Source organism: Notolepis coatsorum, assembly GCF_963971535.1.
Source record: "Notolepis coatsorum genome assembly, chromosome: 1".
Classification (NCBI taxonomy): Eukaryota; Metazoa; Chordata; class Actinopteri; order Aulopiformes; family Paralepididae; genus Notolepis; species Notolepis coatsorum.
This window is the reverse complement of record NC_140165.1, coordinates 83,166,483-83,183,982: the sequence shown is the minus strand read 5'-3', so window position 1 is coordinate 83,183,982 and position 17,500 is coordinate 83,166,483. Positions and strand designations below refer to the sequence as shown.

General features: G+C 44.9%; 1 protein-coding gene across 1 annotated transcript in view; it reads left to right on the top strand.

Annotated features, from left to right (window-relative positions):
- Positions 1-4,289, top strand: part of id4 (inhibitor of DNA binding 4) — a 4,920-nt gene extending 631 nt beyond the window's left edge. The window contains exons 1-3 of the mRNA XM_084334078.1: positions 1-141; positions 1,804-1,870; positions 2,536-4,289. The exon at positions 1-141 is cut by the window's left edge and continues 631 nt beyond it. Coding sequence (XP_084190204.1) covers positions 1-141; positions 1,804-1,851 — 189 coding nt within the window. The 3' untranslated portion in view covers positions 1,852-1,870; positions 2,536-4,289. The remainder of the gene's footprint in view (positions 142-1,803; positions 1,871-2,535) is intronic.
- Positions 4,290-17,500: the final 13,211 nt, after the last annotated feature.

The window sequence follows — 17,500 nt, the reverse complement described above, 5'->3', positions numbered from 1 at the left end:
TCCTCCTCCTCATCCTCCTCCTCATCCTCCTCCAACAACAACCACCCCATCAGCCGGACCGGGACCCACTCCTCCTCCTCCTCCTCCTCCTCCACCCCCTCCAGCCGGACACCGCTGACGGTGCTCAACGTCGACCACCAGGTATAGGCGATTTACACCGAGCTGCACCCTCCCTCCCTCCTCCTCCCTCCCCTCCCCCGGTAGTACCCATCTGGGACCCATATGGCTCCTTGTTGTCAGACACCTCTCTCTCTCTCTCTCTCTCTCTCTCTCTCTCTCTCTCTCTCTCTCTCTCTCTCTCTCTCTCCTCTGGCCAGACTCCAGACAAAGCAACATGCGTTGTTATTATTATTATGATGTGTGTTATTATTATGCATTATTATTATTATGCCCCGTTATTATGTGTCACCGACGTGGTTCTTCACACGGTCCAGTACGGCCAGACATCCGGAGAGTTTACCTCACACACGCGGTGGTCTTGAAAAATCTCGCGTAAAAAAAAAAACGCATTTGGCGAAGCTTATAATACAGTAGATCGCACACTTGATCGCAGGGGCTTTTGATGATTAGCATCATAATGGTGGCGAGCTGTGTGTGTGTGTGTGTGTGTGTGTGTGTGTGTGTGTGTGTGTGTGTGTGTGTGTCAGAGAGGCCCGCCTTATCACTGGATAGGTGAAGTGGTCGTCCTTATCACTGGATAGGTGAAGTGGTCGTCCTTATCACTGGATAGGTGAAGTGGTCGTCCTTATCACTGGATAGGTGAAGTGGTCTTTATCACTGGATAGGTGAAGTGGTCTTTATCACTGGATAGGTGAAGTGGTCTTATCACTGGATAGGTGAAGTGGTCGTCCTTATCACTGGATAGGTGAAGTGGTCGTCCTTATCACTGGATAGGTGAAGTGGTCGTCCTTATCACTGGATAGGTGAAGTGGTCGTCCTTATCACTGGATAGGTGAAGTGGTCTTCCTTATCACTGGATAGGTGAAGTGGTCTTATCACTGGATAGGTGAAGTGGTCGTCCTTATCACTGGATAGGTGAAGTGGTCGTCCTTATCACTGGATAGGTGAAGTGGTCGTCCTTATCACTGGATAGGTGAAGTGGTCGTCCTTATCACTGGATAGGTGAAGTGGTCGTCCTTATCACTGGATAGGTGAAGTGGTCGTCCTTATCACTGGATAGGTGAAGTGGTCCTTATCACTGGATAGGTGAAGTGGTCTTATCACTGGATAGGTGAAGTGGTCTTATCACTGGATAGGTGAAGTGGTCTCCTTATCACTGGATAGGTGAAGTGGTCCTTATCACTGGATAGGTGAAGTGGTCGTCCTTATCACTGGATAGGTGAAGTGGTCTTATCACTGGATAGGTGAAGTGGTCTTATCACTGGATAGGTGAAGTGGTCTTATCACTGGATAGGTGAAGTGGTCTTATCACTGGATAGGTGAAGTGGTCGTCCTTATCACTGGATAGGTGAAGTGGTCCTTATCACTGGATAGGTGAAGTGGTCGTCCTTATCACTGGATAGGTGAAGTGTTCCGCCTCACAGCCCACTCCACTGCACACAATAAGGTTGATGATTTGTTATTCAATAGGCTATGAAATCATGTATTATGTAAGCTGCGGGCCGGTCATTCTTGGCGGCTCTGCTTGTATATTATTTATTCTGTATATAGGCTTCATCGGGGCCTATATATATATATAATATATATATATATATATATATATATATATATATATATATATATATAAGCACCTGTTTCTAGTTTGATCACTAAAACCTTTCCCCCCGTTTTTCTTCTCCCCAGAGGACGTCGATAGTCAAAAAGCCGGATGATACTATTCTGTGCCGCTGAAACACACAGGACTGCAACGGTGAGTCTTGTATACAATAATATTACATCCTCTTGGTATTTTTTTCTTTACTGTTTTATATCCTCCACACAAAAAAAACGATTGTTTCCATTATTACGGGGCCTATTATGTCCCATTATTGAAACGAGTAATAGCCTCTCTAAAAAAAAACACATGTGCATTTATTTAAAGAATGTAGCCGACGTGACATTGGTTAAGTGTATAGGTCCTGTGTGTAGCAGTAATTAACATGATTATACTATTAGGCCGCGCAGACAATGTCACCGGGTCCAGCAGACGTCAGGAAGGCCAGTAATTGAGGAACATGGAAATTGGCAACAACCTCCGTGGCAGCTGTGCGTTGCGCAATAACCGTCCCCTGTGTAGCCATCTTCTCCAGCGGACAGAGGGTTAAAACGTCGTCTTGCCCCCCCCCCTCCCCTCTGTCCCTCTCCTCCTCCTCCTCCCCGCCTCGTAAACGAGGCCTGGTGGCTATTGGCTGCTTGCAGCTGTGTCTTGTAAGTTTGCCCAAAGCCATAGAGAACTGTGGCTGCTGTTGTTTGACCTGGTTTGTTTTGGGTTGTTGATCAAGCATGGCCTCTGTTTTGTGTTGGCGGCGCCAGTCAGTCTGGAGCTCCGCGGTTCTCACCCTGTCTTCCTCCCCCCCCCCCCCCCCCCGTCCACAGGTGTGCAGAGCCTGCAGAGAGCCCGCGCAGAGCCGCTCCAAAGCCCGCAAAGCTTCGCCAGGGACACACACTCCCGCTGGAGGTACAATCACGAGGGGGATTTCAAACCGCTGGGACAAATAAAACAGAAATAAAAACGCTATTTATATATATGGGGAAAAAATGTTGTTCAAATGAACGGGATATTTGTCCAGGCACCCCCTTGTCCTCGCCATAATAACTTCATTTCATATAATTTCTTTTATTTTAAAAGGGCGAGTGATATGTAACCCCCGCAGCGAAGTGCTGTCGCCAGAGGTGGCCGGCGCCATTATGAAAGCAGTTTGTGAATTGTGCATAAATAGCTAAAACTCCAGTTTAAAGCTTTACTAAACAGTGAAAATAATTGTACATGTTTTGGACATCTATTGTTTAAAATAGATGATTTGTGTCGAACAGGGGTGTTTCCCTGGGATTTAAACATGTTTAATATTGTAAAGAACAATGCTGAGTGAAGACCGTTGAGATTGTACATATAGAGAAACAAATTATCTATAAATGTAGGCTATCATGTGGAAGGAAATACTTATATGCTTAAAATAGACTATTGTAATTATAAGATATTTTTATTAAAACGTTTTTTCTGTTGTTATGTAAATATTGTGTTTTCACTTTTAAGTCCTTAGTGAATGAATATGGTTGTGCTCTGCCAATAAAGTCCTCACATCACAAGATCAGATGTTTCTTTGCAGTGTTATGTTTTGGGAAACATTTTAACATGTAGCATGTCAGGCTCATTGCAAAGATATTGGAAACTCTTCTCTATCTCTTGTAAATAATTTGGTGGAAGTCGAGTTCCCATCTCTTTTTATTTGCTGCAGCTTTGAATTGTTTTTATATATTAACTATTTCTATGGCAACTTGAAGCATTTTAAAACTGTGGATCAGTCTGTTTTTTTTATTTAGAGGAAAATGGTTTGACTCAGACAACTACTGTTTTAAAATTTAAAAAAAACGCAGATCTGATAATTACAGAGCATTCCTACTGTTTTAAAATATAAAAAGCAGATCTGATAATTACAGAGCATTCCTACTGTTTTAAAATATTAAAAGCAGATCTGATAATTACAGAGCATTCCTACTGTTATAAAATATTAAACGCAGATCTGATAATTACAGAGCATTCCCACGGTGGTACGAAATACATCTGACAATAGCAACCTAGAATCACTGGATCCGCTGTCTTGCTGCCTTTGTGATTTATTTCTGGCTGTGTTGTTGACCCTGTATGGCTTCCTCTTACCAAGTTAATGGTCCAACCCTATCAAATCAATAAGCTGTTTGTTCTCCTTTGATGAACTAATGATTAACAGGCACATGTTTTGAACTGGAAAGGAGACTGGAGGCTTGAAAGTTGGCACACAATAAGTCAAACACAGTCAGTGACACACACCCATATCAAATCACTAAGCTTTTGGCTCTTAATCGATTAAATATGTGGACTAATGAATAACTGTTTGACTAAAAAGAGACAAAACAAGACAGTGTTATTTTGGGTTTGAATTGAATGTTGAAACGTCTGCCATTGTCAATGTGACGAGGGGGGGAAAAACGACTTTATTTTTCATGATTTCTTTTGAATGCCGAATTTACCTCACCGCCTCTTGTTGCCAGTGTGTGAGAGGACAATAATGTGCGTCTCTCTGTCCGCCGCACTGTCGGATTTGACCTTCGCTGGCTTTGTGAAGAGTTGTCAAAACAATTAAAGGGTAACGTTTCCAGGAATGAAAAATGTCTCGTCTCCAGTTTTGTCTCGAGGGGCATTGGGCTGAATCTGTCTGGGCTCCGGCCGTCCCTATAACCCTCCTGTGGAACTATGAGGAAGCGTGGAGCAAGAAGAGCCATGTGTACAAACTGACCTCCACGTGAAGACAGAGAGAGAGAGGGTATATTTAAATTAAGAATAATATCCCCCCAAAAAAAAGATTTGATTATAATCTATATCAAAAGACATAATCATTTCATAATAATAATAATAATAATTTCTATTTATTTTATTTTATTTTATTAATTTATATAGCGCCTGTCGGGGAGCCCAGCGCGCTCAACAGAAGAGGGACAAACTAAGGGGAAGGAAAGCAGAGGGACGGTAAAAAGAGGGAAGTCAGCCGTCATTAATACATTTGGTGAAGAGGTGAGATTTGAGTAGTGATTTGAAGGCATTTTAGTCCTGAGGCTTCATGTAAACTCATTACAGTGTATATTATATATTTTAAATCAAGAATCAAGAGGTTTATTTGTCACATACATACCAGGGCATACAGTGAAATGCGGGTGGTCATGCCCGCATCGATTGTGCAATAATACAATAATAAAATAGACATAGGAAAAAAAACAGGTAAGACATAAGATGTGCATGATAAAAATAGACATGCTAAATTCCTGAGAAGGCACTGGTTCCTATGTACACTACTATACAATATACAGTTTTAACTCCGTCATTATTATACTTAATGTATCTAAACTATACTATACAATACCTCATTCCTTTAAAGTGACTTTTCCATTATTTAAAGTGATAGTTTAAAGCGGTTGCAGCATGAGTGGTGTGTGTGTGTGTGTCCGTGCGTGCGTGTGTGTGTGTGTGTGCTCATGTGTACTTGTGAGTGGAGAGTTCAGTGTTCTGATGGCCTGGGGGAAGAAGCTGAGCCGGAGTCTCTCTGTTCTTGCAGCGTGTGTCCGTAGGTGTTTGCCTGACCGCAGCAGCTTGAACAGGCTGTTGTTGGGGTGGTGGGGGTTTTTCATTATTCTGCAGGCTCTGGATTTGCACCTCCTGTTATATAAGTCCTGCAGGGGTGGTAGTGCAATACCCGTGGTACGCTCGGCTGAGCGCACCACTCTCTGTAGGGCCTTCCTGTCCTGTGCCGTGCTGTTTCCATACCAGGCAGTGATGTTTCCAGTCAGAATGCTCTCTACAGCCCCGGAATAGAAGGTGTGTAGTATCTTCCCCGATACTCTGAACTTCCTTAGCTGTCTCAGGTGGTAGAGGCGCTGTTTTCGCCTTTTTCACCACGGAATCTATATTTGATTATATTGTACAGCGGGGTCCTATGTATGTATGATCAATGGAATACTGTCACAATGCCTTTCCTCCTGAATTACCCTTGAGATATAAGCAGGTGAAAGCCACACATTGCGCCCCCTCTCAACCCGTCCCCCTCACCCCGTCAGACAGACAGGCAGACAGACAGGCAGGCAGGCAGGCAGGCAGACAGACAGACAGGCAGACAGACAGACAGACAGACAGACAGACAGACAGACAGACAGACAGACAGACAGACAGACAGACAGGCCACAGCGAGGCAGGCAGCCCCCCCCCCCCCCCCCACGGGTTAGATGTGAACTCGCCCGAGAGCGATGGAATGACACTCCTTTGTATTGTGTAGTCGCCACATACCGTCTCCCCTGCTACTGCAGGTGACCTTTGCAGCCACGCCCCCTTTTGGAGCTCCAGGTGACCTTTCTAGCCGCGCCCCCTTTTGGAGCTCTCTATTCCAGATCCAAAGGCCGGATGTGGGCTATTCTACACTGCAGCTCCCCCTGTGTGCTGCGACCAGCAGCTCTACATGTGCGCTGCGACCAGCAGCTCTACCTGTGCGCTGCGACCAGCAGCTCTACCTGTGCGCTGCGACCAGCAGCTCTACCTGTGCGCTGCGACCAGCAGCTCTACCTGTGCGCTGCGACCAGCAGCTCTACGTAGTGTGGATTACGGTCGAACACATTTTAATATTAGTGTGTTGTTGACAGATGATTGGGGTGAAACGTGACTTAATGGATTATGTTCACAGAGAAGACCGCTGTATTCATGGAAAGGGTTCTTAATGAGGGTTACTGTACTTGGTGGAGTAAGGCCTCTAAAGCATTTACAATATACATTACGTAAATAAACCACGCGGAAAACCTCATAACTCCAATTGTGGTGTTGTTGTTGTTGTTGTTGTTGTTGTTTTCATTTTCCCTTTCTCCCTTGATTTCACGAAGGTCTTCACGGTTATCTACATGCATGCTTAGTACGTTTCCCTCTCTGCTTCTTAAAACACACTCTGTAAAAATCTATCATATACTGAATAATGCTGTCATACTGAATAATGCTATGGTATGAATAATTCTATAATGCTATCATATACTGAATAATGCTCTCTTACTGAATTTGTATTTGTGTTTATTGGTTTAAAATACAGAGGCCGTGCATATTAAGGAACATTTTACTGTAAATATGCCAGTTTAGCCAGGTTGGCTAATTTTCAACTGTAGTCTCTGGGGCAGGTGACATGAGCACTACAATAATTAAGACATAGTACAATAATAAAAAATAAAAAAAACACAGTAGGAATCAGTAGGTTACAATACACTAAAATACATTAAAATAAATACATTAAAATACATCACAACCCCTCAGTTAAAATGGTCGCACACGTGACCATCTCTCAACCATGATTTTAAGTTCGATTTAAATTAAATGCATCTTTGATACTCCCTGAGCCGTGTTGGCAGACTGTTGGCTGCTCTCACGGAAAAGGCTGCCTGACTAAAAGCAGACCTCCTGTTTGGAACTACACAGTCCCTCTAACTACAGACCTGGTATATCTGTCAGCAGAACTACACAGTCCCCTCTAACTACAGACCTGGTATATCTGTCAGCAGAACTACACAGTCCCTCTAACTACAGACCTGGTATATCTGTCAGCAGAACTACACAGTCCCTCTAACTACAGACCTGGTATATCTGTCAGAACTACACAGTCCCTCTAACTACAGACCTGGTATATCTGTCAGCAGAACTACACAGTCCCCTCTGACTACAGACCTGGTATATCTGTCAGCAGAACTACACAGTCCTCTCTAACAACAGACCTGGTATATCTGTCAGCAGAACTACACAGTCCCCTCTGACTACAGACCTGGTATATCTGTCAGAACTACACAGTCCCTCTAACTACAGACCTGGTATATCTGTCAGAACTACACAGTCCCCTCTAACTACAGACCTGGTATATCTGTCAGCAGAACTACACAGTCCCTCTAACTACAGACCTGGTATATCTGTCAGCAGAACTACACAGTCCCCTCTAACTACAGACCTGGTATATCTGTCAGAACTACACAGTCCCTCTAACTACAGACCTGGTATATCTGTCAGCAGAACTACACAGTCCCTCTAACTACAGACCTGGTATATCTGTCAGCAGAACTACACAGTCCCTCTAACTACAGACCTGGTATATCTGTCAGCAGAACTACACAGTCCCTCTAACTACAGACCTGGTATATCTGTCAGAACTACACAGTCCCCTCTAACTACAGACCTGGTATATCTGTCAGAACTACACAGTCCCTCTAACTACAGACCTGGTATATCTGTCAGAACTACACAGTCCCTCTAACTACAGACCTGGTATATCTGTCAGCAGAACTACACAGTCCCCTCTAACTACAGACCTGGTATATCTGTCAGAACTACACAGTCCCTCTAACTACAGACCTGGTTTATCTGTCAGAACTACACAGTCCCTCTAACTACAGACCTGGTATATCTGTCAGAACTACACAGTCCCCTCTAACTACAGACCTGGTATATCTGTCAGCAGAACTACACAGTCCCTCTAACTACAGACCTGGTATATCTGTCAGCAGAACTACACAGTCCCTCTAACTACAGACCTGGTATATCTGTCAGCAGAACTACACAGTCCCTCTAACTACAGACCTGGTATATCTGTCAGAACTACACAGTCCCTCTAACTACAGACCTGGTATATCTGTCAGAACTACACAGTCCCCTCTAACTACAGACCTGATATATCTGTCAGAACTACACAGTCCCTCTAACTACAGACCTGGTATATCTGTCAGAACTACACAGTCCCTCTAACTACAGACCTGGTATATCTGTCAGCAGAACTACACAGTCCCTCTGACTACAGACCTGGTATATCTGTCAGCAGAACTACACAGTCCCTCTAACTACAGACCTGGTATATCTGTCAGCAGAACTACACAGTCCCTCTAACTACAGACCTGGTATATCTGTCAGAACTACACAGTCCCTCTAACTACAGACCTGGTATATCTGTCAGCAGAACTACACAGTCCCTCTAACTACAGACCTGGTATATCTGTCAGCAGAACTACACAGTCCCTCTAACTACAGACCTGGTATATCTGTCAGCAGAACTACACAGTCCCTCTAACTACAGACCTGGTATATCTGTCAGAACTACACAGTCCCTCTAACTACAGACCTGGTATATCTGTCAGCAGAACTACACAGTCCCCTCTAACTACAGACCTGGTATATCTGTCAGCAGAACTACACAGTCCCCTCTAACTACAGACCAGGGCCCTCATTCATCAACGTGTTCTACGCACAAATCTGTGCTTACCCTGTGCGTACGATCATTTCTAAGCAAAGAGTGGGATTCATCAATTTCGATTTGAACTTGACTCCGTGCTTACGTCTACGCACAGGTCAGAGCACACTTACCTGACGCCCAGTGGTAGAATATATTATTACAACAAGGAAATGAGCTTCTGTGCATAATAACACTGGCATGTTCTGTACGAACCGTAGTTCATTATAGTTAATTGTAAAATAGCAACAGTAGTGTAATTATGGTCAAAACCCTATAAATAGCATTTGGAATAATAGATCCTTCTCTCAGAATGAATGCAGCATGGTTTATATAGCGTTATCGGAATATACGGGGTGTAGGCTACTGACTGACTGCGCTCCGCGTAGCTTGATTGATTGATTGAAAAGTTTATTAACAGATTGCAGAATGGGTACAGTACAGTACAGCTCAGTACATACAATTGTTAATTGGGGATGCAGACCAGAGAAAGACTTTCGTCTTGTTTACATCAGGGTCCCCAATTTTCAATTCATCATAAATCATAAAGCTCAACTCGTTATTATTTTGCGCAAACCGCAGAAACACGGGAACGTTTTGATTATATTTAAAAGGCTTTACGTTAAACGAAACAAGTGGAATTTCGAAGCTGTAAGCAGAATACAAGTCATATGAATATAGTGTTCTTCCCCCTTTTTACTGTATAAGAAAGAATAGAAAACGCATTGCAATGACACCAGATAGTGGACAGACTATGTATATGATGGGATTCAAGTTCGCGTTTTTGTTGATCATAGGCATGCTGTCAGAGTATGATATCTTAATCAAACATTCTAGAACATTTGTCGTCACAGATCATATCCTAATAGAACATAGGCTATGGCATGGATCGTGATATTGTGTGGACTGTTATTATTACTGTACCGGTACCACCCATTGTGACAACAGCCTTGTGAGTCCCGCACACAAACATGATGGAATTCAAGTTCATGTAAAGGCAGGCTACATCATACATGCAGTGAGATTCATTGTTCTTGTATATGCTCTTGTATTATTGTTTATATAGGCTACCCAATACTGACATCAAAATAGATTGTAGTATGCCTCTAGAAATCATATGCAGCAGGTAGAAAATTGACGGGAGATCCATCGCGATTTGGAATAAAATTGAGGAGAACTTTAATCCCTGGGTATTAATCAAACAACACGGGAAAAGGCAGTCATATTCCAGCGCGGTATTTATTAGTGTTTGCGCTGCCCAGGCAGCAATGGTTAATAGATATCATATCCGACATCACCGTAAGTGTACACGTCTGTCAGCCTGTCTCATGACACACTTCCCTCGGCTTAGTCCATTTTTCCACATTTCATGGGTGTATTCCATTACCGTATATGGTTAATCGGGGCGTTTCTGGTATGCAAATACGTGAAAGTGTGCACGAGCCTCGGCGCAGAGCCAAGGTGGGATTCATCATGACAGGTGTGCGTAGAGCCTGCGTACGCACGTGTGATGAATCCCGACTTCCCTGTGCGTACACTGGTTCTACATTCCGTGCTTACGTGTGGAAATAGAACATGTTCTACGCACACATTGATGAATGAGGGCCCTGGTATATCTGTCAGCAGATGCTTTCTGTTTTATGAAAGTACAGAGAGGGGGAGGAGCCAAGCCATGTAGGATTTTATAGGTAAGGCAGGCATCTTTGAATTTAACGAGATTGTCCCAGCTCAGTAGGTTCTGGTTTGTTATGCTATGACAATGGTGGTGGCTGTTTGTTTTCCTGTCTAGTACTTTCACAGCCTGATGGTAAACTACCTGTACAGATCGTAGTGTTGTACAGGAGGCTTGTGTCCAGCTAGTCAGACAGTATGATAAATGTGACATAATAATGGCATTAAAATACAGTGCTGCTGCTTTTGTTGACAGAGAGTTTCTGATGTGACGGAAGTTTGATAAGTGAAACTTTGCGTTGTTTACTACCGATTTGATTTGTTTTTTAAATGTAAGATTGGAGTCCATTTTTATCCCCAGGTATCTATATTCGGACACGACTGTCAACGTTTCTCCTCTGACATAGACATCAGGAGAGACGGTGTTCATCAACCGCTTTGTAAAAAACATGCAAACAGTTTTTTTGGTATCTGAGGGAGGGAAGGAGAGGAAGAGTTGAGTATCATCGGCATAACAATGATATGAGAAGCCATGAGGCGTGATAATGTTCTCCACTTTTACCTCAAAGAAGATTGCAAAGTCTTCGGCAGAGAAAGATGAGGGAGGAGGGGGTGGGGGGGGAGTGAGGAGGTAGGACATGGTAGCATGCAGTTTGCGAAGAGAGAGATAGAGAGAGAGAGAGAGAGAGAGAGAGAGAGAGAGAGAGAGAGAGAGAGAGAGAGAGAGAGAGAGAGAGAGAGAGAGAGAGAGAGAGAGAGAGAGAGGGGGAAGAGCTCACTGTAACAGACACCTCTGGATTCTGCTCTGTGGCCAGCTGAGGGATAAGGAGGCCAGGCCACCTGTATTTGTTTATAGTCCACATTGAGCTAGCCTGGCCCTGCTGCCCTTGACAAGCACTGTCCTTGTGATGTATAATGTGTGTGTGTGTGCGTGCGTGTGTGTGTACTGTAAGTGTCTCACACGCATGTGTGGATGTGTAATGCATGTGAGAGAGCGGGTGAAAAGGGGCTGGTCTTAAAACGCAGGTGGCCGACCTGACAGCAGGCCTTCTTCTCAATATGATTAAAGACGGCCTCGGTGCCAGAGAGCAGCCACACACAGGTCTCCTGGTTCAACCTGGGGGAGTCACTGTAATCATCGTGCTACTGTAATAATGAGATGTATGGATAAATAAAGGAATCGCAAATGTTTATTTTTTTTATCAATAAATACCAGGGCTGTCAAAATGAATGCTTTAACTTTGGAGATTAATTTAAATTATTTAAAGCATTAAAATAAATTAATCTAGATTAATCTATGGAGTGAAAGTGTTTCAATATAATATAACTTAACAGCTAAATGAAAATAAAACGGAGATCATTTTGTTTGGCCCCCCCTCTTCCACCAAAACACTCTCCAACAGCCTAGGACAACTCTCCACCCACCTCAAACCCCACGTCAAGAGCCTGGGTGTAATCTTTGACCCAGAGCTCAAATTCGACTGGCAGGTAAATGCCGTAGTCAAATCATGCTTCTTTCAACTCCGCAACATCAGTAAAATAAAACCAATCCTTTCACCCGTCGACCTGGAAACGGTAGTCAATGCATTCATCACCTCACGCCTTGACTACTGCAATGCCCTCTACACCGGCATCAGTCAGGCAGCCATGTCCCGCCTCAAAATGGTCCAGCACTCTGCAGCTAGGTTCCTTACCGGTACCAGAAAGAGAGAGCACATCACACCAGTCCTAGCCTCCCTACACTGGCTCCCAGTCCCATTTAGAATAGACTTTAAAATCCTCCTCCTCACCTTTAAAGCACTATCGGGTGCAGCACCCTTATACATCACCGAGCTCATCACCCCCTACGCAGCACCCAGGTCACTAAGATCCTCCAACCAGGCTCGGCTGGTCCCCCCCCGCACCAGACTCAAAAAGAGAGGCGATCGCTCCTTCAAGGCCGTGGCCCCCAAGCTATGGAACCAGCTTCCCCTGGAGATCCGATCTGCCCCCTCGCTGGAGACATTTAAGGCCCGTCTAAAAACCCACTTCTATTCCCTGGCCTTCAATAAACCCTGATTCTCCCACACCTTAACTCACACACTCCCATGTAATTGTATCCTGCCCCCTCCCTCTTGTATCTCTTCTTATGCTCCTCTGTCCCCTGTGTGCTACTGTACTTTGTGTTCCCCTATCCGTGTGTTGTCCTACTGTCCTATTCTCTGAATGGACTGTCTTGTCCTGCTGTGCCTTTTTGTATTTTTGTATTTGTGTATTTTATATTAGGACATTGATTTTAAGCTTTGATTGTACAGCACTTTGGTTGGCTCTTGTGCTTTTAAACGTGCTATATAAATAAATTACTTGACTTGACTTGACTTATAAGAAAGCGGTCTAGCTGAGTCAATGTTGATGGTTTTGTTGAACATTTGTATTTCACAGGAGAGAAACTGTATTCAAAGAAAGCTAATAGAATAGTCTTGAATCTAAATATACTTTCTTTGTGTTGATTTTACATTAATTCATGATTTTACTCTGGTAAAATCTGTCACAAGCTTCAGTCTTAAGTAGAAAAATGCTATTTTTTATCTAGATGAATCTAGATTAATTACAGAAAAATGGTGAGATTAATTAGTTACGTTTTTTTTTATCTATTGACAGCACTAATAAATACATTTGCTTGGAAATACTTACCCAAACGTTTAAATCTACCATCCTTTTAACAAGGTCATGTAGATGGTTTAATTCTCATACTAACACAACCCGTATAGCAGGCTTGTTGGCTGAATAGCAGTGGTCTGTCCGAGCCCCAGATAGCACCACACACACTGTTAGAACATGTCATCTGTGTCCTCTCTTGTTGCAACGCGTTCGAAGGCACAAAGAAAGAATCTGGCAACTCATTGCTAGAGAAAGGATTTTATCACTATTATGACAATCACACCAACTAGACCAAAAGTTATTTAGAGACATTTATTTAGAGAAATTGTTATTTACAGACATTGTTATTTACAGAAAGAGATATTTATAGAATAAAAAAAAAAATGTATCCACTTTTTCTCCGTATTTTCTATTTTTCTCCCATCCCAATTTCGTGTATCCAACTCTCCCCTCCCCTGTCTTGAACGTTGAGAGGATGAGAGGATGAGAGGATGAGAGGATGAGAGGATGAGAGGATGACGGGCGGGGGGGGATGGGATGACAGGGTGGATGACAGGGTGGGATGACAGGGTGGATGACAGGGTGGTGACAGGGCGGGGGGGGTGGATGACGGGCGGGGGGGGTGGATGACAGGGTGGATGACAGGGCGGGGGGGGGGGGGGGGGTGGATGACAGGGCGGGGGGTGGATGACAGGGTGGATGACAGGGCGGGGGGGGGTGGATGACAGGGCGGGGGGTGGATGACAGGGCGGGGGGTGGGATGACAGGGTGGATGACAGGGCGGGGGGGGGGGGTGGATGACAGGGCGGGGGGTGGATGACAGGGTGGATGACAGGGTGGATGACAGGGTGGATGACAGGGTGGATGACAGGGCGGGGGGGGGGGGGGTGGATGACAGGGCGGGGGGTGGATGACAGGGTGGATGACAGGGCGGGGGGGGGGGGTGGATGACAGGGCGGGGGGGGGGGTGGATGACAGGGCAGGGGGGGGTGGATGACAGGTGGATGACAGGGCCGGGGGGGGGGTGGATGACATGGTGGATGACAGGGTGGGATGACAGGGTGGATGACAGGGTGGATGACAGGGGTGGATGACAGGGTGGATGACAGGGGTGGATGACAGGGCGGGGGGGGGGGTGGATGACAGGGTGGATGACAGGGTGGATGACATGGTGGATGACAGGGTGGATGACAGGGGTGGATGACAGGGTGGATGACAGGGCGGGGGGGGGGTGGATGACAGGGTGGATGACAGGGTGGATGACAGGGTGGATGACAGGGTGGATGACAGGGTGGATGACAGGGCAGGGGGGGGGATGGATGACAGGGTGGATGACAGGGTGGGGGGGGGGGAGTGGATGACAGGGTGGATGACAGGGTGGGGGGGGGGATGGATGACAGGGTGGATGACAGGGGTGGGGGGGGGGATGGATGACAGAGTGGATGACAGGGTGGGGGGGGGGAGTGGATGACAGGGTGGATGACAGGGTGGGGGGGGGGATGGATGACAGGGTGGATGACAGGGTGGGGGGGGGCAGTGGATGACAGGGTGGATGACAGGGTGGGGGGGGGGGGAGTGGATGACAGGGCGGCCTCGTGACCAGTCAGTTGGAAATGCTATTATGAGCCGACGTCATTATTATCACAACAAGGGGACATTCTGCTGCTTAGCAAGTGCAGTTCACGGTTCACGGTGTGTGTATATGCCTGCCTGAGTGTGTGTGTGTGTGTGTGCGTGCACGTGCGTGTGTGTGCGCGCGCGTGTGTGTGCGTGTTTGTGTGCCCGTGCGTGTGTGTGCGTGTGCGTGTGTGTGTGTGTGTGTGTGTGTGCGTGTGTGTGTGTGTGCATTCACGCGTGCCTCCCATTTGTGCAACAACGTGCAATCAGTTGTTCGTCTCCCAACACAGGGACACAACAACAACAACAACAACAACAACAACAACAACAACACAATAACTCTCACCGCGAAGACGGACGTGAAATCACTGCAGAGTACCGGCTGCTTCACCGTCGTCTCGTTGACTCCTTCACGGTAAAGATTCCCTAAATCCACCGGGTCCGCGCCACCCGTCTCGGAGAGAGAGAGAGAGAGAGAGAGAGAGAGAGGAGAGAGGGAGAGAGAAGAGAGAGAGAGAGGGATGAGAGAGAGAGAGAGAGAATCGCAATCAAGGGACATTTCTACGCGTGTTTTTGTATCAAACAGAAAACCCCACTGTTTTTTGCTAATTGCGCACGACGCTGCCCGCGTAACCCGACCGCGTGAAACGAGGTCGCCGCCGACCGCCTCTCTCTTGGATTAACCCTCCTCCGCGCGCGTTAAACTGCAATAACGGGTTCAGCCTCACCCCCTCCCTTGATTTAACTCCACATTACCGCGTTCCGCGGGGGCCCATATGCCCGCATGTTAATCACCGCGCTTCCCTCCTCGCCGAGAAATATATACGGCGGGGCGTTGGTGGAGGCGGCGGCGGCGGAGGACAGAACACGTGCTCGCTCCTGGACACTACTTGATTACAGACTAATTGGCCTGGAGTGATTAAATATCTCGTGCCTCTCACTAATTGCAGCTATTTAAAGCAGCTATTAGCTTAAAATGCCTGCCGCCAACAGCAGTTTACTCATAAACAGAATGTGGAGATGTTGCAGTTCACCTGTGTACTGTCTCTGTGCGTGTGTGCGTGTGTGTGTGTGGTGTGTGTGTGTGTGTGTGTGTGTGTGTGTGTGTGTGTGTGTGTGTGTGTGTGCGTGTGTGTGTGTGCGTGCGTGTTGTGGTGTGTGTGTGTGTGTGAGGGATCCAAAGTCACAGACCAGCGATTTGGTTTTGGTTTAAAGCAGCGGTTCTCAAGTCACTGTAGCAGCGTCTGCAAGTGTATTTTTTTCTTTCTTTCTTTCTTCTTTCTTTCTTTCTTTCTTTCTTTCTTTCTTTCTTTCTTTTCTTTCTTTCTTTCTTTCTTTCTTTCTTTCTTTCTTTCTTTCTTTCTTTCTTTCTTTCTTTCTTTCTTTCTTTCTCAAGTCACTGTATTGTTTTATTTCCTGCTTTTCCCCCCTGTTTGTTCATTCGTTCGTTCGTTCGTTCGTTCGTTCGTTCGTTCGTTCGTTCTTTCTTTCTTTCTTTCTTTCTTTCTTTCTTCTTTCTTTCTTTCTTTCTTTCTTTCTTTCTTTCGCTTGTTCTTTCTTTCTTTCTTTCTTTCTTTCTTTCTTTCTTTCTTTCTTTCTTTCTATCTTTCTTTCTTTTTTCTTTTTTCTTTCTTTGTTTCTTTCTTTCTTTCTTTTCTTTCTTTCTTTCTTTCTTTCTTTCTTTCTTTCTTTCTTTCTTTCTTTCTTTCTTTCTTTCTTTCTTTCTTTCTTTCGCTTGTTCTTTCTTTCTTTCTTTCTTTCTTTCTTTCTTTCTTTCTTTCTTTCTTTCTTTCTTTCTATCTTTCTTTCTTTTTTCTTTTTTCTTCTTTTTTTCTTTCTTTCTTTCTTTCTTTCTTTCTTTCTTTCTTTCTTTCTTTCTTTCTTTCTTTCTTTCTTTCTTTCTTTCTTTCTTTCTATCTTTCTTTCTTTTTTCTTTCTTTGTTTCTTTCTTTTTTTCTTTCTTTCTTTCTTTCTTTCTCAAGTCACTGTAGTATCGTCTGCAAGTGTATTGTTTTATTTCCTGCTTTTTTTCTTTCTTTCTTTTGTTCTTTTTTTCTTTCTTTCTTTCATTCTTTCTTTCTTTCTTTCTTTCTTTCTTTCTTTCTTTCTTCCTTTCTTTCTTTACTTAATAGCATTTCTGAATAATGAGTGGTCGTCAGAAAGACCGTTCTGCATCTCTCTGCCGTCTGCTCTCCTAAGCGTGTGTGTGGTGGAGCAGATGTAGTGTTTTATTAATGCTTAATTAATCACAATCATATTCTCAAGATTTATATTTCTCGTGATAATTGATGGTAATTATTTGTCAAGTTTGCACTGTGTGTGTGTGTGTGTGTGTGTGTGTGTGTGTGTGTGTGTGTGTGTGTGTGTGTGATCGGTGTGGTGCACGTGTGTGTGTGTGTTGTGTCGTTGTGTGTCGGGTGTGTGTGTGTGTGTGTGTGTGTGTGTGTGTGTGTGTGTGTGTGTGTGTGTGTGTGTGTGTGTGTGTGTGTGTGTGTGTGTGTGTGTGTGTGTGTGTGTGTGCGCGCGCACATGAATAAACATGCTTGCATTGATTCATACTTGACTTTTTAGGGGGGGGGGGGGGGCTGCACACGATCTGTACTGGACAATAACAACATGCATGGAGACCCGCCGTCGCTATGGAGACG